This window comes from Phaethon aethereus, assembly GCF_964289735.1.
Source record: "Phaethon aethereus genome assembly, chromosome: 3".
NCBI classification, from domain to species: domain Eukaryota; kingdom Metazoa; phylum Chordata; class Aves; order Phaethontiformes; family Phaethontidae; genus Phaethon; species Phaethon aethereus.
Window position 1 is genome coordinate 2179284 of NC_138576.1, and position 21796 is coordinate 2201079.

The window sequence follows — 21796 nt, forward strand, 5'->3', positions numbered from 1 at the left end:
CTGCTCAGTAAGTTAATAGTCTGACTCCAGTTCCTTCTTCCATTAGTTGAGGTATAATGTTCACTTTGATGCTTTCAGCCCCTAGATACACATGCCTGTGCTAAAGCTTAGGATGGGACACAACAGCTTTTAAAAGCTGAACAACATCACTGGGCATCATTAGACGTAATGTATTCTAAACAGTGAGATGTACCAGTTTTAACAAATTTAAAAATAATCGCACCGGCTCTGCCAGGCATTTTGTTTTACTGCTGTAGTGGAGATCCTGCTTGACAGATACGGAGCAGAAAGAGAAGGAACCTGCTAAAGAAGTAATTGCAGAACAATACTGAGGATTTGCACTGATGAAAGTCTCTGTTAATTAAAGCAGCTGGGCTATCAGCCAAAGAGCAAGTGTGGAAAGATAAGCTCTGCATCACTTAGTGAACAGAAAGAAGGTATTTGCAATAATTCAAGTAATTCCACCTTGTTCCAGTATTTAAAGAGTGGCTACAAAAAAGATGGAGACTCCCTTTTTACAAGGAGCCACAGGGAAAAGACCAGGGCTAATGGGTACAAGTTCCTCCTGGGGAGATTCTGACTGGACACAAGAGGAAAATTTTTCACAATGAGAACAATCACCCATTGGAATAATCTCCCCAGGGAGATGGTGGATTCCCCAATGTTGGACACTCTTAAGATTCTGCTGGACAGGGTGCTGGGCCATCTTGTCTAGACTGTGTTTTTGCCGAGAAAGGTTGGACCAGATGCTTCTTGAGGTCCCTTCCAACCTGGTATTCTATGATTCTATGATAATTCCCTGGGACTGCATCCAGGAATGGATGGAAAGCTGGAAACCCCCGGCTTCCAGCACTTTTTTTCCACTGGAGATGCTCTGACTCTCCGTTGTGCATTTCTGTATCTCTGAGATGAATGTTGGTGTGTTTCTTTCCCTTTGATGTTGATGACCTGGTATTGTACGGCAGCTGATGGCTTGGCAAGAAGAGGGTACCTCAAGGGTGCTCCTAAACCACCTTGCTGACTTTTACATGCGCTCTCTCTTGCAGATGAGATGTGACAGCCCCTCTGAGATCCATCCCTGAGCTCTCAGTCCATTTGCTGCCAGACTTCTCAGCGCCAACCAGGGGACTAGCAACGTGTCTTTTCCAACAAAATTAGAAGTGCATGAATTAGCTAGTGGAGTCGTGAGTGAAGGGCTGAGAGAGATCTGGGCTTCAATACTTCAGAAGTTTTTAGGGTTTGCTTGTTTATTTGAAGGTCAGGGCATCGCACTTTGTGCACCTTTCTTAGGCTCTTCCAAGGAGACTCTTCTCGTATGGCTCTTCCAAGGAGGGCAATATACTGAGATTGTACCTGGCCTGACATATCTCCTGACACATCTGTGGTGAACAGTCTACCTGCAGAGTGCACCTGGGAAGGTGAGGCAGGAGCACTGAATATTTTTGCCAAAATAAGGTCAGGCCTTCCCAGTCAGTTCCCCTGTGAGCTGGTTAAGTTTTTCATCTCTACAGGCTGCATTACATGGCATTTCTGTGGTTAGTTCAAATCCAGAAGCTGGCCATGGACTCTTTCGTGGTCTGTTTTCACTCTGCTGCTCTGAATTTCGCAAGCTGTTCTAAAAACAAATTAGCCCAAGCGGCGTGCAGGAGTCCTGGCTGCGGGTATCCCTTGTGCATCTCTGCCCTGCATGGTGCAGTGCCAGATTCCCTGCAATACCCAAAACTGATCCAAGAGAGAAAGCTAGTTCAGAGCAGTGATCCCTCTAGCCCGATGTGCTCTTCAGGCTCTGCCTGCCTCCGGGGACGGGCCAGGATGCTGCGAGGATTTGCAGCAACTCTGCTGGCAGAACCAAACTCCTGCTGACTCCCAGGAGTCAGAGTTGGCTTAAAACTGAAGCAGAAAGGTGGGATCTGTTCCCAAGCTCGCTGGCAGTATGCATATCTGTTCTTGAGCTGTTAGTATTTGCCAGTCTAAGTCTGGAAAGTTTTTGCTACCCACAAGCAGTTTGAATCCCCCATCCCTGAGTTCCAGGCACCAATACTCCACCTTGTGAAAAAAGAAGATGTTTCTGCCCTCTTCCTGTCTCTTTGCGTGTTCTCTCTTTCAACAGCGAGGGCTAGTTAGAAATGGCATCTCTGTGTTTTACCTAATATTAGCAAAATGGCTTTGGTACAGAAAATACAAGGCAGGCGTTCCCGTTTCATCAGCTCTCAGCTTTCCCCGAGCACGCTGCTGGCTCTTGTTCGGGGAGAGCTCAGGCGCCCAGGTTGGATGGAGACATGAAGCCGGAGGAAGGATGCTGTAGAGATGAGGAAGTCATGGTGGGGAAAAAGCTTCCCCTTGAATTGAATTTTATAGTGCAAATAAAATTTATCCAGGACAGACACGGGAGGCTGACATAAGCCTGCTATTTTTTTCCTGTATTAAATGATACAGAGCTGTGCTTCTCCAGCCCCGAGCTCCTGGGTCTCAGCCTTATGTATCCAACCCTGTTGTTTTACCACTTAACTTAATTGATGCTGCGCTATCAGGCGTTGGCTGAAATGTGTGGGTTTTCATGACTTAGAATCTGAAAGGGCAATATTCCTATTGTATAGGACTGACCTTTGAAAAATCTCTAACAATTTCTTTCTATCCAAAGATCTTTGAGTTGTTCGCAAGCATTCATCAACCTGACAGCTGCCCTGCGAGATTAGGGAAGGGTAGACGACATCAGTTCATTAAAATGCAGCCGCATCGGCTTGGAGCATGCCAGTAGTTTGAACAGTGCATTGTATCATTACCCTGAGCTTTAGAAGAGCAAGTTGTTATATCCAAGAACCTTTCTGCTATTAAAATTACCACTATAGCAGCCAAGGGATATTTGGAGGGGAGGAAGAGGCACAGAGGATGAAGTTCAGAGTTGAGATGGACTTCCAGAAGCAAGAGCTTTTAGGTGGAAAGAGTAAACTGAAGGCTGAGAAAGCAGAGTTTTTCTGAGAATGCATTTTTGTTGTTAGGATGAGTGTTTCGGTGCCATGACTAGAGAAGTCTCGGTGGCAGGATCATTGTCCTTCCTGCAGAAAGCTGGATGCAACACCCCAGATGGCCTCTTGCAAAGGCTCCCTACAGGAGCTGTGGACAGAAGCACAAGAGCAAAACCTCGCAGCGGTATCAGCATCTGGTAAGGGCCATACTGCAGGCCAGTTCAACACCATCGCTTTTAAACTGCAGCAGAAACCCTACAGACAGGATGTTTCCTGTTTATTTGGCTTACTTTGTCTTACAGAAGGCAAATAGTTCTGTACATATGCCCCCGCTTGCATGGAGTCCACGCGTGCTCTTGGTACAGACGCTCCTGCTGCCGTCCATCGTCTCCCCAGCATGTTTCAGCTCTGGACTCTGGGATGGCCCCTAGGTGGGGCAGAATAAATTTCATCTGAATTTTGAGGGCTTGATCTGCCAGGTGCAAGCAGGTTTGCAATATTTGTCTAGCTGCATTTTGAAAGAGCACCGATAAAGAACCACCGATTCATTTGTCTGTCGAAACATCACGCCTTCGGATATTGCCGATTTCATTCCAAAATACAACCCCACCAAACCTAAAATTGGGGTTATCAGTATCAAAACCCAGAAAATCTTTCCTTCTTAAATGACTTTCTCTGTTTTCACAGCAAACAAACAGGGACGTCTCATCGTGGTCCCAGATGTGCTAGTGGAAGTTGGGTCATGAGCTTTTCTATCCCCTTGCACTCAGCAGTTTTTCCTTGCGAGCTTTCATGTAAAGCACAGAGCAGAGTTTCAGAAAGTTGAGAAAGGAGTGAGGTGAAGCAGTGGAGACAAGGTATTTGAAAGCCTCAACTGCAAGTGACAGCATGTTATCCCAGGGACGTTCTTGGGAGCCAAATAATTACAAATAATTGTCAAATAAATCTAATTGGACAACCAACTCAACGCACATCTTTAATTGCACAGCCACTAACAGCAACACACAGAGAGAATAAAAATAAGTATCTAGATCCCTTTAATGTTAGAATAAGTATTCTTCTCCTCTAGTTTCTCTAGAAAGATGTGACAGCTGCACCCATATGAAAATGAATAAATAATCAGTTTTATTTGTATTGCAAGCTGTTTTTTCATCTCAGAGATGAGCAACCCGTTGATAGCAGTCAAGTAGTTTAAAGACAACCCAAGTGTTTGTACATATTACATGCACGGACACAGTAGCAGTTTAAAAAACCAATTTCCACTACTATCTTCCTGTGTGGTTTTGTTCTCAGTGGGGGATAATTTCTGCTTGGTTTTATGTTGCATTATTTAATTACATGTATTCTAAAAATGCATCTGTTTTGCCAATTTATATGCAGTATACTCTGCCTTTGGATAGCTTTGCAGCTAAATACCCTTCCAGTGAAACTCTTTTTCATACCTCTGGAGATGAGTCTTAAAATAGTCTATAAATCCTTTTCATTCAAATTTTGAAAATGCTTTAAATTGGAGGTAGCAAAACACAGAAGTCTGGAGTCTAGCGAGGCTGTTCAGGGCATAAAGGAGGGGGGCTGTAACTGTTTTTCAAGGTGAAGAGGAAGTGCTGGGAAGGAGCAGCAGAATAATTAATACATGAGAAAGGGGATGATGGTAACTTTCCAATCCATCGTCACAAGCAAAGATTAAAGGGAAAGCAAGAAGGTGAAGAATTGCCAAGGGAAGCCACTGTAACAAACAGGGACGTCTCATCAAGCAATAGATGACTGAAGAAACATCCCACTAAGAGCGTTTCTGAAGAGCTGTTTTCAGGTGGACATTCAAATAAATGACCGATCTTTTTAGTGCAAGTGCCATCAAATCAAGCAAGAGAGCGGATGCCGGAGAATACGTAGAGGGTGGGCGAGAACTGATGTGGAAGAGGTCTGGGAACAAGCACCGGAGGAGAACTGCCATCTCCTTTCTCCTGCCTGCTCTCGCCCGTGCTCGGCTGCAGCAGATGCTGGTGTAGCACCATCCGGAGCCAAGCGCCGTGCGGCCTGGGCCTCATCCAGACTAGCTAGAGCAGAGCTGGGAGCCAGATGGGCACGGCAAGGCTGTTTCATGGGGAGAGACCCTGAGAGGTCTCCAGTCATGAGAGGAGCACACGCTCTTACAGCTGCACCTCACATGCAGGTGGCTCGAGCAGCCCGCATCTCTCTCCAGGATGGCTTTGGCCAGGGTAATGGGGCTTGTTCAGGAGCTGTGGTCACATCCATGCCCATTTGTCAGTATCTTCCGTTTTTGAGCATGTTAACCCTACAATAGCGGCAGAAGATTGTTGTCTTAACAAATGTCTGTAAGGTTTTGAGAGACGTTTTGAAAGAACTGCGTTCTCCATCCGTGATTTTGCCTTTGCATCACAAGTTTTTTAAACATTAATTATTATAAAAGCTCACAATCCGAAGAACATCAGTCTTTACAAAATGCCAATCTGCTAAGATCTGCCCATGCTGGCGGCGTTTCTGGAAGGAGCTTTAACACCACGTTTGCGCGTGTGTCAAAGGGCAGGACTGCAATTTCCCCTGGATTTGCAGCTCGTTGGGAATTGTTAGAAACATCCTGTAGTCCCATGTTGTGCTGGACTCATTTCCTCAAGTTTTTGGGTCCGAGCTAGGAATGAGAGCTTGATTACGGGGAGGAAAGATGTCATCCCAGGGGCTTGGTTACAGTGGAGAAACCATGCCCGCACAGCCCCAGCAGCCTGGCTGCATGCCGGGAGGGACGTCGTGTTGTATCAGGTGAGGCCAGATTTTTTTATTTCTCATTAAACAAAGAATTGCAGTCTGAACTCAAGCCTTGGATCTGTGCTTTTCAGTGTGGTTTTGGCTTTGGAAAGCAGGATGCTGGCCAGTAGGAATTGGATTAATTTCTGTCCTCTGCAAATCGGGAGAATATTCTCATAGTGGGAGTCGAGACTGGCAGGAGGAAACAGTTTTGTGTGGGCAGGGCAGGACCGCGGGGCTGCTGAGTTTGATGCTGCACTTTCAGGAGGCAATTGATAGTCTTCAGTAAGCAGCGCTGTAGTTGTCCTTGGTAAGGGCAGTCAGATAGATCTGAGGTCTGGGCTGAGAGCCATGGTGATCTTGCCAGCTTTTGTGGAGCGTCTCAGCTTGCCCAGGAGCAGGTAGTGATAAAATGCTGAGAAAATCAAGATAAAAAAGACTGCAGTCTTGGTCAGAACCACATGATTCACACAAACATCATCTAACTGGGAATGGGTAGAGGGCTGCAGATATCTTTGGTGGCAGCTGTAGCAATGGCAACAGTTCCTTTGGCTTCTCCTTGGCAGCTGCCTTGGCAGAGAGCGTGGCTTCTCGTCGTGCACTTGTGGTGCCTGCCTCGGGACCACCCTCTTTTCTCTTTTCAGCTCCCTGACATGTTAAATGGGAAGAAGATAACGTGGAGCATGAGAGAAATCAGAATCAAAGTCATCTTTAAGAGAGTGACCCTCAGGTGTGTGGTTTCCATATGGAGCCTGTCCCAGTGCCAAAATCCCTGCCATAGCTGAGGATGTTTACAGTGTGCTGTATCCCTGTCTGACATCCCAAACTTGTTGCTAGATTTCCAGCGGGTCAGTGCAAACCCATTCTGGCAGCTGCACTCCCGAAAAAATACACGACTTCAAGGATGCTGCTGTTTCATGGGTCCAGGAAGACTTGTCATCTTCCTCATCCGCATCTCTGGTTGCGTTTGTAGAGAAGCAAGTGCCAGTGTGATCTAACACCTCGGTTGCAGAGGGAGCGGGGGATGGAGTCAGACGTGGTAAAAAAAGATGTGATTTATCCTGCTTATGTGTACATGAATCTGTACATGCACATAACTCCTTCTAGGGAATCTTGTAAATAATCTTCTGACTCGGCACTTGTGTGCTGATGCATAAAGGGAAGGGACCCTGGTGTATCTGGTAGTCTACGGGTCTTAACGTCTGATCTGGGCAACTGAATTGGAGGATGTCCGAATTTGTCCAGACTAGGAGCCTGATTACAGAATAGTTTCAGGTATACTTGGTATCTGCTCATTTTTCCCTTCTGCTGGAGTTTGCCATCTCCCCAAGTCTGCTAACAGACCCCTCCCTGACTTCTATTAAGCCTAGTTTGGCTGATTTTTAATTGCATTCCTTACTACGTTTGCCAATGGGAGCATCTGCGTGTGCTGTAAGCCTGCAGACACATGGGAGAGCTGCAGAATTCTTGGCTTCCCATGTGTTTTCTGCAGAAAGAAAAAGCCATCTTCAAGGTGGATGGAAAGCAGCCTGCTCGACTTGAAACAAGGATGTGGATATGGATGGGCTGAAGATCATCAGCTCCCAAATGTGCAAAACCTGCTGTCCTTGATGGGTGGGGATGACAACAGTGGCACCTCTGGAGCCAAATCCAAGTGGTCAGAGTGGTCACCCGTGATTTGGGAGATGCATTAGCCCTTTTCTTCATGGAGAGGATGTGGACTCCTACGTGCTCCTCCTAGAACAGCAGGGTCCTCGTTGGGAGCTTTGCCCCAGATGAGGTCCTGGGCAGATCCCACCTCTGAGGTCAGTGCAGTCCCCACGGGGCTAAGCTGTGTTTTGCAGAGGGCTTTGCTCCGGTTCAGCAGATCCGTCCCTGGGACAGCAGCACGCAAAATGGCACACCCCGGAGCCTCTGGCTAGGGAGCAAAGCAGGAGACTTGCTTCACTGAATCTTACTAATAAGACATTCTGAGTCAGTGCCAAGAAACGGGATTGACAGTGTTGTAAATCTGCATCCTCCCTGGAGGACTGCGCTGGCAGGAGCTCTCTACTTTTTCCTTTGAGGTGTAGATCGAGGTCGACTGTTCAGGCGGAAGAGGCAGATGCATTTGGCTCCTGCATCTTCAGCACTGTAATTCTCAACTGCATGGTGAAAGGGAACTCATGGTGTCCCCATCCCCACTCTGCCTATGGTGATATTTTTCCCAGCCCATTTGGGTTGAATTGTTACATATTTGGGAATGATGGAAACAGATTCTTTTTTCCGAGCGCTTGTTCTTTGTCTCCACAAATTATCCAGCCCTCCTAAGGGCATCCTTCTGTTTTTTTTCTCATGAAGACCTGAAGTGAGCAATGAGGTTCCTGGTTTCTTGCAGAGTTTGCTCTTTGCCTGGAAATCAATCCATTTCACAAAGTTGAACTGTCAAAACTTCTCCAAGGGCATAGACATTCTTCATGTTTTCACCGTCAAATTATATGTGACACTTAATTTAAAGCTTAAGCATAAAGCCTCACTAGCAGGGAGGCTGCTGGAAGATATTGATTTTACTGCATTTTTGTATTTATGTATAAATACAGACTGGGCAGATTCTGAATTTATGCTTAGTTTTAGTTCTGTCTAACATTTTAAAGGTCCACTGGCCAACCAGGAGCAAATGGGCTTGCATAGAGTTTGTGGGGGGTTTTGCTCCTTGAGTCAGACACCCACTCCCCAAGTTGTGGAACTGAATCACCTTGAACTGATTTGCTGAAAGGAGCAGAAATTTCTAATGTGGTGTGTTGGGTGCTCGGAGGCATTTTAGTTCTTGCAGTTTGTCTCAAAAGTTTGCATACTGTTTAGGAGGTTCATGATTTTGGGCTGGGGACTATTTAACTGATGGCAAAGTGTTTTAAAAAAACTTATTCCTAAGGAAAAGCCCAAAATAACCAAAATACGTCCAGAAATACACAGTCTGGGATAGTTTTGAGTCTGGACAGGCAGGGGTTTGTGTGCAGGTCTAACCACTGACGCTTTGCTCAGTGTTCAGAGCCTTAACATTTGCTGTAAGAGAAGGTGGCTTTTTGGTAAATGTGTTTATGTCTTTCTTGTAGCTCAGTAGGTGATTTAGAATCGTAGAATAGAATCGTAGAATCATTTAGGTTGGAAAATGGATCATTAAGTCCAACTGTTAACCTAGCACTACCACGTCCACCACTAAACCATATCCTTAAGCACCACATCTTAAGGCTTTTAAATACCTCCAGGGACGGTGACCCCACCACCTCCCTGGCCAGCCTGTTCCAATGCTTGACCACTCTCTCAGTAAAGAAATTTTTCCTAGTATCTAGTCTAAACCTCCCCTGGCACAACTTGAGCCCATTCCCTCTCGTTCTATCGCAAGTTCCTTGGGAGAAGAGACCAACCCCCACCTCACCACAGCCCCCTTTCAGGCAGTTCTAGAGAGCGATGAGGTCTCCCCTCAGCCTCCTCTTCTCCAGACTGAACACCCCCAGTTCCCTCAGCCGCTCTTCATCAGACTTGTGCTCCAGACCCCTCACCCCTTGTTGCCCTTCTCTGGACACGCTCCAGCACCTCAACGTCCTTCTTGTAGTGAGGGGCCCCACACTGAACACAGGATTCGAAGAGCGGCCTCACCAGTGCCGAGTCCAGGGGCACGATCCCTGCCCTGCTCCTGCTGGCCACACTAGTGCTGATACAGGCCAGGATACTGTTGGCCTTCTTGGCCACCTGGGCACACTGCTGGCTTATGTTCAGCTGGCTGTTGACCAGCCCCCCCAGGCCCTTTTCCGCCGGGCAGCTCTCCAGCCACTCCTTCCCAAGCCTGGAGCGTTGCATGGGGTTGTTGTGACCCAAGTGCAGGACCCGGCACTTGGCCTTGTTAAACCTCATACAGTTGACCTCAGCCCATCGATCCAGCCTGTCCAGATCCCTCTGCAAAGCCTTCCTGCCCTTCAGCAGATCAACACTCCCACCCAACTTGGTGTCATCTGCAAACTTACTGAGGCTGCACTCAATCCCCTTGTCCAGATTATTGATAGAGATATTAAACAGTTCCCCAAAACTGAGCCCTGGGGAACACCGCTTGTGACTGGCCGCCAACTGGATTTAACTCAATTCACCACAACTCTTGGGGCCCAGCCATCCAGCCATCATGTCCTCCTCATTATTTTAATCTCCTTGGGTGAGGGTAACTGCTGACTCTCTATTTTGCCAGTGCACAGTGTTTCAGCTTTGCTGAGGGAATGCATTTTGTTGGATTTTCACAGAGCTTTTGGCTCAAGACTGTTGAGAAACAAGATTATGTAGAAAGTGGTCATTAAAATGATGGCAGAGTAGGAGAAACAGCCCTGGGTGAGAGATTGAGACCTCAAGCTGTTTGAAAAAGAACCGAGAGAGGGCTTGGTTGTGGCGCCTGTGTACTTTTCTGGAGTGGGAGAGGCCCACCAAAGAGCAGCAGCTGGGAGCCAAAGGAGATAATTCACAACAAGAAGCAAATTATTAATGTTTGAGAGTGAACATCTCAGGTGGATTCTCCCACTATTGATGTCTTCAAATGGAAGCAGGATGCATTTCCAGCAGAGGTACTCCTGCCGGCCACAGCTCAGGTCTGAGACAAGGTCCCTGTGATGTGCATCATGCAAGAGGTTAATGTAGGTGACTTGAAAGTCCCTTTTGGCTTAACTTACTGCTGTCAACCCCACCAGCCATCCACCACTGGTTCTCCAGAAAGCATTTAGAGTTCAACCGGTGCCATGCAGTTCGATCTTATGGCTTTTTAATTTGGTCTGGGTTGTCATTTCACGGCTGTCTTCCAGTGCTGTGTGATGAGTGTCTTCTGGAGGAAGGGTGGCTGCATCAAGTCCCCTGGTCCACCCTGTAAGGAGGTCACACAGGATGATCAAGTCACCTCTGGCCTGTAAATCCCTGAATTTGGCAGCTTAACAGACCTCGTGTCTGTAAAGGTAGACATAGATTTGTGGTCACCATAGTGTCTCCTGGCTTTCTCCACCCAGCCTCACACATGCTGGAGGGAGGTTAATCAGTTGCTGCTGGAAGAGTCCTTTGAGATACCTGCAGCGAAGGACATGGCACAATATGGTGTTATTTGGCTGTAGTGTGTGATGAAGTCATGAAAAATTGCTAAATTTCATTTAATGCCATGTGAGGGAGAGGACTGGACTTTTTATACTTTGCTGCTGTAATAACCCTTCTTTTTTTCACCCGGCCTAATAAGCTTCGGAGTACGTTTGTGCCCGCAATGTCCATTTCATGCCTGAGAAATCTGGTGTTTTTAGAGGCCTGCTGAAATGTAAAAACTTTAAAAGAGAGAGAAATGTTTCAAGTCCCTGAATCAAATACTCTTCCCATTCCCTCTAACCTGGTGTTACAAGATTAGTTGCTTGTATTAAAGCAGAAAAGTTTCCCGAATATACACTTTTATCTTTCTCAAGAGTTGTGTTTTCTATCTCATAATGCAATGCCCTTGTTTCCACAACTCGGGATGCAGCGTATGCAGTCAAGATCAAAACCTGGTCTTGCCTGGGGAGGTACCATGCTTGAACCGTCTCAGGTGGGGATAGAGAGATGGGAGGAAGGTTTTGCACCTCAGCCCCATCGTTCCCATCTTAGAACACTGCCTGCAGATCCCCGAGCTCTTCCTTTGCCCAGGGGAAAGTGCAGGGATTTACAAAAGCCACTCAATAGTTGTCTGCTGACAATTATCTGCATCCTAAAAGTGCTGTAAATTGGGATAGTTTCTTTGAAAACAAGGCATCAAAGGCAAGAGCTTTAAGTTGCTTCTAACTTTTGCTGGAGCTAATGTGATTAATCGAATGTGCTTATCAAGCCTTGGAGGCATCCGGCTCCTTTGTAGCATCCTTCCCTTTAGGGAGGCCTTTAATGCCAGTGCACTGATCTCGCTGTCCTCTGGGGTCCCCAGTTTCAGACATTTCAGGAGGGATCTGCTTCGCTTTCTCAATTGACAGTAGCCGCATCATGTTATTGTTCAGCAAGTTACGGGAAAACAAGTCAATCAATAAAGTTTGACAGGTTTTTCCTTGGGATCTATCAATTTACAGGCTGCTTAAGTCTTAAATACTCCCAGATGAAAGGCAGGAGTACACCTATTTTCTGTGAAATGCAAAGGCTGAACACTGACACTTCCAGGCCTGCAAAGCTTCAGTCTTGATGGAGTAACCCAAAACGTGCCCACGGCAGAAGTTGTGCTGAGTTTTGCTTCCTGTCCAGCTCTTTACAATGCAAGAAGGTGGACCTGCCTCCAAAGCTCAGGTGAAAACTAGCCTTGACTTTGTTAAGTCGTTGGACCTCTGAGCGAAACATTGCATCTTTACCTCTCCCTCGGTTTTGAATAGCAGACAAAGCTCGGAACTGGCCCTGGATTCTCTGTAATCTTTTGCACGGTCCCTTTGGAAATGGGTGACACAAAAAAGTGCAGTTGCTGTGGGGGCTTGCTCTGGCAGTGGAAACGCTTTAAAAGTGGCTTGACCACAAATGCAGGGCGGTGCTGTGGGCAAAACCTCCCTGCTGCCATTTTCAGCTGTGGGGAGCAGAAATCAGTTGACGTTTGCAGACATGGGACCCAAATCTTTCCTGAGAAGCGGAGATGAAGACTCGTGGTGAGTAGGACTCTGATAAAGCGGTACCCACTTCCCAGTGCATCGGTGAGGCAGAGCGGGGTTTCTGCTGCTCAGCCTGGTGGTTCTCGCTCTTTTTTTGTCCTTTGTCCATCCATCCATCTTCAACTGGCAAGGCAGGACCTTGCCTGGAAAGCATATCAATTTACTACAGACTCAGTCCAGCTTCTGCTAATCCTAACGGTGAAGAGAGCGACAGACTTCAGTGAGATCAGGCTTTCTGGGGAAATACCATCATAACAGCAGAGACGCAGCGTGGCACGTACTCTTGAGCAGAAGGCCGAATTATGTATCGGTCCTGGTTTTAATAAGTTTGCAAGCTTCCTAGAAGGCAGGATCTGCAACGGGAGAAAAAAATTGGTGGTCACAAGACTTCATCAGGAGAAACAGTGCTGATTTCAGAAGCCCATCTTACAGCGTTGTTGAGCTGGAGAGAGTGATGACCAGTTCCCAACTGGTCCAGGCCTGAATTTAGCGGAGAGGCCCTTGTCTGTGTCAGAAACCGTGAAAGCTCCTCTCAGGTCATTTTTGCAGATGCTGCTGATCCTGAAGACTTCATGAAGCAGTTGAGAGGTGGGGTGTGGGGTGGGCTGCCTGCACGCTGACCAGGAAAGGAGCCGGCCACATGTGGGAGGCAGAACATTTCCTAAGGCGTTTAACTACTCTATGTAATAAAAATGGATCCTGCAAATGCTGTGATGCACTGGACGATTGATTAAGTAGAAAAAGAGCTGGAAATTGGGGCTAATGGCTTTTAATTAAAAAAGTGAAATGACCGTGTCCCACTGGCGGCATTCAGCAGCCAGCACCAAGGTCTGCTTTGCTGCCCTGGGCAATGTTTTTGGTTTTGTCGTATTGGTTTGCCAAAGTGCTCTTCCAGTCAAAAAAGCATGTCTGAGCGGGGCCCAGCTGCTCCGGTTGGAGCCACATCCCCTTTTTCTGAGCCAGCAGGCCTGGTCTTCCTGGTGCCGCTGCAAGAGCACTTGCGCTTGCTAAAGCCAGTTACAGATACAGCCGTGGCGATGTAGGAGAGATTTAAATTCTCCTTGTCAACAATCTGGGCACTGCTCTTGGCTCCTGTCCTTTACCGGTTGACACATCCAGAGGTGTCTTGGGTTTGGTGATGCTTCTGCGGAGGTGATGTTCTCAAAGCTTGCACTCACCTTCTTGTGTCCAGGTCTTCCTTGGCTTCCTAGGCCAGTGCCTTAGGGCCATACCGTTCCAAACCTCCTGGTTTTTTGATTCGTGTCTTACCAGCTGCCTCCCCCACATCAGTGTGCGGAGTTGCCTCCTCTCCCACTTCCCTCACCATCGCCCATTCCCACCATGATTCCTGGAACTTCTTCTTTTCCAGCAGTTCCCAGATAGAGAAGATACCCGTGGGAGCATCTGCTGGCTCACGCTAACTCTGAAAGTAAATACCAATGCCATGCTGATTTTTGTCATTCTTCTCCATCTCGGGAGGGAGAGGGGGAAGAAATTCCTGTGCCGGCATTGTCTGTCTCTGATTTTGCCTTCTCCTACGGGCACTAATTGCATCGCAGCCCTCCTGGGGTGGGAGTGCCGCCGGCTCCGCTCTGGCCCTGCTCCACCACAGCTTAGAGCTGCATAATTTGTTCACCTCCCTGCAATAAATTGTTCGTGCTTTTGATGGATCGTCAGTGAAATATTTTAATGTGTTCTTGTTGAATGTTCCATTTCCCCCCCCCAGCAGCTATTGACAGATGAAAGCACTAACACTGGCTTTACACGGGAATTTAATCGTACCAGCTGTCATGCAGATCCCCGATACAAATATTTTCCACTGTTAATGGTTTCAGTGTGGGCTTTTTTTATGTGATCAAATGTAATCTTATTTAATGGAGTTTTATTGCTGTGACGCCTTATTCTTTTCACCAGGCTGGACTTTATTTTTAAATCAAGAGAGATTGTTCAGAGGAGAGCCAAAGAAAAGACTGGAGGGATTGAATGGGACGGGAAGCTGGGATGAACTGAGTGACAATAAATCAGACAAGGAAGGTGAAAAGTGTAAGAGCAAGGGAGAGAAAGGGTTCAGCGTGGAAGGGGCAGTCAAGAAGAGGGAGAAATTCAGTCTGATTTTATATGTATGTGGCTGGGGATGAGGGAAGTTGCACAGTGGCGGTGTTGGAAGAGTTTTGAGAGAGGGAGGTGTTGTAAACGAGTGGTGTCCAAGGCAGAAAGCGTGGATAGTTGCAGAAACAGTTCGGATCAGTGCTGGAGAAATGCTGTAAGGGCCACTTCTTCAGCGGCCGTAGGAGAGACGGGCCGTGGCTGCTGTGTTTCCCTCTCTTCATTATCGCAGAGCTACGCTCCTGCGCACGAGAGGGCAGGCGGCCGCAAGCACCGCCGTTACAGCTGGCACCTGGTACCACGGGGCTTGGGTTCGGCTTCGGCAGTCCTGTGAGACGGGTGGGTGCTGGCAGGTAGAAGGTCTGGAAGCTGCACCTGGCACCAGAGCGAGCTGATGCTTTTTGCTTAGAAAGCATTTTCCTATCACAAGGGCTACGAAGCAGTGCTGAAATGCTGGACTGCTGCAGCTGGAGTGTGCAGCCCCAGCCCCTAAATCTCTTCGCTTGTGCACATACAGCTGCCATAACTATTTGTGTGTTCATCTCTTAGGTTGTCCGCACAGAGAAAAACAGCCTGAACAACCGGTTCCTACCATGGGACGAGATCGAGACAGAGGCCATCCTGTCCATTGATGACGATGCTCACCTTCGCCATGACGAGATCATGTTCGGGTTCCGGTGAGTAGCCGCTGCGCACGTAGCCTTTGGACCCAAACTGATGTCTTCTGCATCCAGGCTCTGCTCAGGTGCAGCGTGGCCTCATGGCTAAAGCTGGGGACAGAATTAGGACTAGCATATCCCTTCCCATGGCTTTCCAACTCAATTTGTTGGAGGAGTAACACGCGGTAATGAACTGTTTAATGAGTGCAGGCGGGTGAGCTGCTTTCAGGTTTTCCAGGCAAGCCCGAGTCTCAGGCTTCTTAACCTCGACTCTTTGGCTTTTGCTGATAATGTTTTGGGGGTACATGGCTTCCTAGGGTGGAAGGAAGCTGGAAAACAAATCAAAGAGGCTGTTGCACCCCATCCTTCACGTGCCGTTGGCAAGGCCAGGACATTCGCAGCTGCTGCAGGACACGATGCTCACAGTGGGCTGCCGTCCTTGGTGCTCGGTGTGACACTGGGATGTGACAGGTCTTTTGGCATTTTTTTCTGCAGAGCAAGGAAAAGGCAGATGTTACACAGAAAAGGCTGGTGCTGGTTGTTGTCATTCCCACCCCTCTTCTGCTCCAGCATCTATGTTTTCCCTTCACTTTGCCCTGGCAAAAAAGCCTCCTGATTACAGGGCCAAGAGAGAAAGCAGTTATGTGGGCTCCTGCCGTGGGATGTTTCTCGTCCAGCTAAACCTCGCCGACTGCCAAAGAGGCTCCAGGGAGTGAGGATGGCATGAGGAGAGAGTGCTGGCACTCATTTGGCTGTGGCTCGTCAGCCCGCCGGGCCGGGAGCGGGGGCTCCGATTGCTAATCCAAGAGCACCCAGCAGCTGGCTGGGGGGCGGGAGACGGGGACCAGCTCTCTGATCTCACTGAAACATGTTGACTCACGTTTGGGAGGAAGATTAAAAGGCACAAAATGCCTGGAAACCCAACAAGGTCTCTCTGAGAGATGAGAAATGAGGTGTTAAAGTGATTAAAGCAGGGGAGTAGGCGTCAGGACTCCTGGCTTCCCTTCCATGCCCCGTTTCAGGCTCTTTATCTGAACTTGGCTGTTTTCTCCCCCTCTTTGGTCTCCCTTTTCCTTCGCTCATCCACAGCGCCTGGCTGAGGCTTTACCGATTAGCCATGGAGAGCATCAAATTAAAATTATAAGTGCCATGTATTATTCTCACTCGTATCCTGCTTACAAACACCTTGTTCCCACAAAGCCTCCCTGTGTTAACATGTTCAGCCAGGATAGAGACGGTGTCTGGGCAGCTGAGTGAACCTCTGCCCATAACAACTGTGTTTTGTTGAAACTTAGCTTTGGGCTGTAATTCTTGGGGCCAAAAGCCTCTTCTTGTTCTGTTTGCTGCTCAGGAGTGAGCTGGAGGTGGGAACCCCTGAGCAAACCTTTCTGAGTAGCACACCCAAAACGATTCTCCAGAGAAATCCTTATTTTTCTGGCTGAGCTGGGAAGGAACAAGTGTCATGTTCGTAGGAAAGCGAGATGTGGGAGAAGTGAAAGGGAATGAGTAGTTTCGACTCCGGCTTTTCAAAACAATCACATTGGATTGACAGAAACTGCAGCAAACAAGTACTTGCTGGGAGGATGGTACCAGGGAAGCTGCTGGCAGTGTTAATTACTTGGTTTTCATTACCAGGTTATATCAGACTTTCATTAATCTGAGTTGAGGATATAACAATAAACTCATCTTTGCTCCTGGCTGTGTCAGTAAGTGTAATGAGAGCTCAGGGCTCCCGGAAACTCGGCCTCTTCAGCAGCCTGCAATTGCCCTGCAGCCATCGCTTCTGTAGCTCTCTGCAGGAACAGGATTTGCGGGAGGAGCTCGCATACACATGAGGGAAAAAACCAAAAAGGCCACTTTCTGCCCTGTTTTGTGCCTGTGAAGAAGGGAAAACCTTTCTGTGTCCAACAGGCTCCCACTTGGGAATTGTTTCTTCTAGTCTTCTTTGGATGTTTATCTTGACTTTACAGAGGAGGAAACTGAGCTTCTGGGAGATGGAAAGTGCCAGGGATTTGGGGAGGGAGGCCAGGAGACACTGGGTTCCTCCCAGGCCAAGCCCTGGCTGCAATGGGCTTCTTGTAGCGGGAAATAAGAGAGAAGCAGCACTGGTGTATGTGTCGTGCAGGGGTGCCCCTTGCACGGGCTGCGGGAAGGTGGTGGCAAACAGAAGAGTTTCCCGTCTTGCTGGCTTTCACTGCCTCTTTCTCTGCCTCTCCATCTGAGGTCTTAAGTTTTCCATTCTCTGTGTCATTCAGAAATTAGTTTGGGGCTGTTGGGCTTTTTTGTTAGCTCTTTTAAATCTACAGAACAGCTCTTATGAATTAGAAAATCCCTTATTTGTGAGTTAGGAGCACTTTCCCTGTGGATAAGCAACTCGAATGTGCCTCTAGGAGAGGACTGAGATGAGAAGCTCAGCTTTGTGCCAAGCAACGTTGGTTTGTGCTCACAGCCGTGCTTGGGAAGGTTGGCCAAGGGATGCCTCAGTTCACATCCAACAGCTTTTAACCTTTAACAAGAGAAGGTCAACAAATTCTGCCTGTCCGTTAAAAGCCAAGATTTCTGTGTTCAGCCCTTTCCTGCACTACGACAGGAAAGAAATCAAATTTATCTTGGGGAGAGACCTTGTTCATGTGTCAGGCAGGTGTGATGGCCAGTCGGTCCTACTGAAGTGGAGCTTCGGTGCTGTGGAGGTGGGCGAGCTTGTACTCAACAGCCTACATAAAAAGATGTCTTTTGCATGTTGGAATTTTCTGTAATTTTATTTTTTTTTAAAAAGAGGACTTCAAAGTAAGATAGTTGCACATTTTAACGTTTATTCTTTTTGCCCAAGCTACAATTGTATGTTGGCCGTTCTTCGGATGAGCAGTTGCCAAACTTTTTAAAGTAGGGGCACCTCCATCACCTGCAACCCCCCTTGGGAGCCGTCCGTTGGCGTCAAGGGCATGCTCCTGTGTGTAGTGGCTGTCAGCCAGAGCCGTGCTCATCTGTGCACGGGCTCGCTGGGTTTGTATCTCACTGAAAGGTTTTGTGTTTGCAGCGTCTGGAGAGAGGCAAGGGACCGCATCGTTGGCTTCCCAGGGCGCTACCACGCGTGGGACATCCCCCATCAGTCCTGGCTCTACAACTCTAACTACTCTTGCGAGCTCTCTATGGTGCTCACTGGTGCTGCCTTCTTCCATAAGGTGAGATACCACGGCCACAAAGCCCTGAGCTTTCACTTCCTTCTCAGAGTAACCAGAGTCTGTATGTTTGGGGGTTGTATTTTTTTTTTTTTTAAGAACAAATTTTGGAGCTCACCACTCCTTTTCCCTCGCTTCCAAACTGAAACAGCCCGCAACTGGTCTGTGTCCCAGTGAACGGTCTCCTCGAGGAGCAGTGTATGTTTGTGCCACGCGAGGAGCACCACAGCGCTGAAGCAGGCGGATGGAGTGCGGGGCCGAGCGCGTTTCGGCAATGCTCTCGGTCATGGTGAGGGCGAGGCCGCCATGGGATTCCCTGCCCTGCGTCTTTACTGTAGCATCTTTAATCTTACAGACTCCCAGTGTTGCAAGGGGTAATTTGTGGGAAAGTCATGGGTCTCTGCAGCTGCGTGGTGGCACGGGCTGGCTGGTAGGTGTGGGAGGTGGCTGATTTCTGTTGGAAGGGAGGAGTGCAGAAAGTGGCTCCGTGATGTGTGCTTCTGTGTGTGGAAGAGGCAACAGCGGGCAAACAGACCTCGAGAAAAGGATGGGCTTTTTTTCTGAGAGGGCTATCCTGAGCCATCACATAGCAGTGGGAAGGTAATCCACCAGCTACCACTGTGGTGCTGACTCTGCAGCAGCAAAGACAGCAAGATCTGAGGGGGCTGAAATCATTGTTTCTCGATTTCTGAGGTTACAGGAGCCTCAGGACTCGGCGAGGGTGGTGGCTGTAGGCTAAATTTGCTGCCGCTGTGGCTACAGCAGATCTCCTTGGTGCAAGATTAACTCCGTTACGTAGAGTTTCTCCAGTGGCTTCCCTGAGCTCTCTGCTTGGGACCACCTTGAGCAACGTTGCACCTTTTTATCCTTTCCAGTACTACGCCTACCTGTACTCCTACGTGATGCCACAAGCCATCCGTGACATGGTGGACGAATACATCAACTGCGAGGACATCGCCATGAACTTCCTGGTCTCTCACCTGACGAGAAAACCTCCCATAAAGGTAAAGCACCGAGCAGAAGCTTGTACTGGGCTTCGTGTTTCCAGAGAAACAGTGGTTGTTTTGATGTCTCTGAAAGGAGGCTGTTCTGCTCGGGGGAAATCCAGCTCCCGTTGAGCGCAGAAGCTGTGCTGTGCAGCACATGCTGCCTCTACCAGAATCCGGCTGCGTCGCATCTCTGAAGTGCTGCAGTAGTGACGTGCTCGAAACTGTCAGTGCGTCCCCTCTCCAGCCTCGAGGAGACATCGTGTGTGTTCAAAAAGGTGTGAAAACTCAGTGCAGCCCTTAGAAGCAGCCACATCCCTGCCAGCGCAAGTGGATGAACTGGGGTTTGACTTACAACTGCAGCTCAGACCGGAGGGTTTCCTGGCTGAGCAAAGGCCCTGCTGAGCAGCTGATCCCAAAAAGACAAATTTCCTTCTTTCTGTAACATACAGCACAAGTAGGAATTATTTCAGTGCTGATCTTGTGTAGTTTTCCAGAGGCATTTAGGCTTATCTGTGTGTGGAGGGCTGTTGGTCCAAACACTGCAGCGTGGCTGAAATTTCCCTGCCCAGCGGTAAATGAATGTTGAAATTTTGAGCATGAATTTCGGATGCAGATCATTCTGCTCTTTATCGCTGCTGGCAAACCGCTCTTTACAGCCCTGCATATGTCTCACTGTCACAGGCCAGCTGCCTTGGAGATGGGTCTTGACCATAAATATGATGGGTGGGCTTTTCTGTGTGGTATTCTTCCCATCTGGAGCTACTGTGAAGTGGAGGTTGTGGAGTTGGTGCAGCTGAGAGGAGAATCAGACCAAAACCAAAGCGCACTGCAACGGGATGTCTGATTGAAGACAGACAAGGAGGCCCTTTAATCAACAGGTGGCCCTCAGCACCTCCTGAGAACTGGAGCCCCCTCCAAAGATCTTACTCTGGGTGCCTAAAACAAGAGGCGCCCCAAATTGCTAATTCTTTTGTAGCATCTCTGGCCAGCAGGGCGAGGGAGGGCGTTCTGCCCCTCTGCCCTGCTCTGGGCAGACCCCCCTGCAGTGCTGCGTCCAGCTCTGGAGCCCTCGGCACAGGAGAGACATGGACCTGCTGGAGCGGGGCCAGAGGAGGCCCCAGCAACGCTCCAAGGGCTGGAACAGTTCTGCTGGGAGGACAGGCTGGGAGAGCTGGGAGGTTCAGCCTGGAGCAGAGAAGGCTCCAGGGAGACCTTGTGCAGCTGCCAGGGCTTGGAGTGGGTGAGGAGAAAGATGGGGACAGACTGTTTAGCAGGGCCTGTAGCAACAGGACAAGGGGTAACGGTTTTAAACTAAAAGAGGGGAGATTCAGACTAGATATAGGGAAGAAATTTTTCCCACTGAGGGTGGTGAACCCCTGTCCCAGGTTGCCCAGAGAGGTGGTGGATGCCCCATCCCTGGAAACACCCCAGGTCAGGCTGGACCGGGGCTCTGAGCAACCTGCTCTGGTTGAAGATGTCCCTGCTCACTGCAGGGGTGGGACTAGATGGACCTTAACGGCCCCTTCCCACCCAAACCCTTCTGTGATTCTATCTGTAGCCAGCAAAAGGAAAGGAGTTTCTGTCTCAAGGTCTTTTTTTTCCCTGAAACAGCTTCTCAAACGTTAAACCAGAAGAAAGTAACTAAGCGTTAGTAGATCATCATGTCCCCCTTTAAGCCTCTGCTCTAACAGAGCTGGTGTGGACCATGTCCTTCCTTGCCTGGACACCCTTCAAGGGACACCCAGCAGCTGGGGAGAGCACGACCAAATTTGTGCCCGGTCTGCAGCGCATCACGCAGGACATCAGGCCAAGCCTCCTGCGCGGTGCCTCGGGCGCAGGCAGGGCGTCCCCCCCGGCCGGGGTGCTGTGGGCAGCTTGGCAGTGACCGTCTTTGTCCCTCTCGTTGCAGGTGACTTCCCGCTGGACTTTCCGCTGCCCTGGGTGCCCCCAGGCGCTCTCGCACGACGACTCTCACTTCCACGAGCGACACAAGTGCATCAACTTCTTCGTCAAGGTGTACGGGTACATGCCCCTCCTGTACACCCAGTTCCGCGTGGACTCGGTCCTCTTCAAGACCCGCCTGCCCCACGACAAGACAAAATGCTTCAAGTTCATCTAAAAGCGGGAGGCAGCTGGGTGCCCTCGGCGCTCCGAACATTGGCCGGAGGCGGGTGAGGGCAGAGGGTGGCTTTTTTGATGGGGCTGCGAGTGCAAAACACCTTTTGCTATTGACTCCGGCCTCCCCCCACGGAGCAAAAGGGACGTCCTGGATTTGGACGGGCACATTTCCCCCTCCCTTCCCGCTCTCCCCACAGCGACTCGACCAACCGACAGGGAACAGGATCTCACGGCTTCTGTAAAGACACTCCCTAGGATCGTACACTGAGGAATGACACGTTGGCTAGTGGCTCTGCCCCTTCCCTAGCCAAGGGCAACCGTTCTTTTTAATTATAATTAATGTTATTTAAAATGAAAGTGTTTTAGATTTGCCGC

The 21796-nt window shown here is 48.9% G+C and overlaps 1 protein-coding gene across 1 annotated transcript in view; it reads left to right on the plus strand.

The window, feature by feature from the left end:
* EXTL3 (exostosin like glycosyltransferase 3) overlaps window positions 1-21422 on the plus strand; it is a gene marked incomplete at both ends in the record, with an annotated part of 34514 nt that extends 13092 nt beyond the window's left edge. Inside the window, 4 exons of the mRNA XM_081998324.1 lie at window positions 15026-15153; window positions 18173-18317; window positions 19190-19318; window positions 21213-21422. Coding sequence (XP_081854450.1) covers window positions 15026-15153; window positions 18173-18317; window positions 19190-19318; window positions 21213-21422 — 612 coding nt within the window. The remainder of the gene's footprint in view (window positions 1-15025; window positions 15154-18172; window positions 18318-19189; window positions 19319-21212) is intronic.
* Between the last annotated feature and the right edge of the window lie 374 nt (window positions 21423-21796).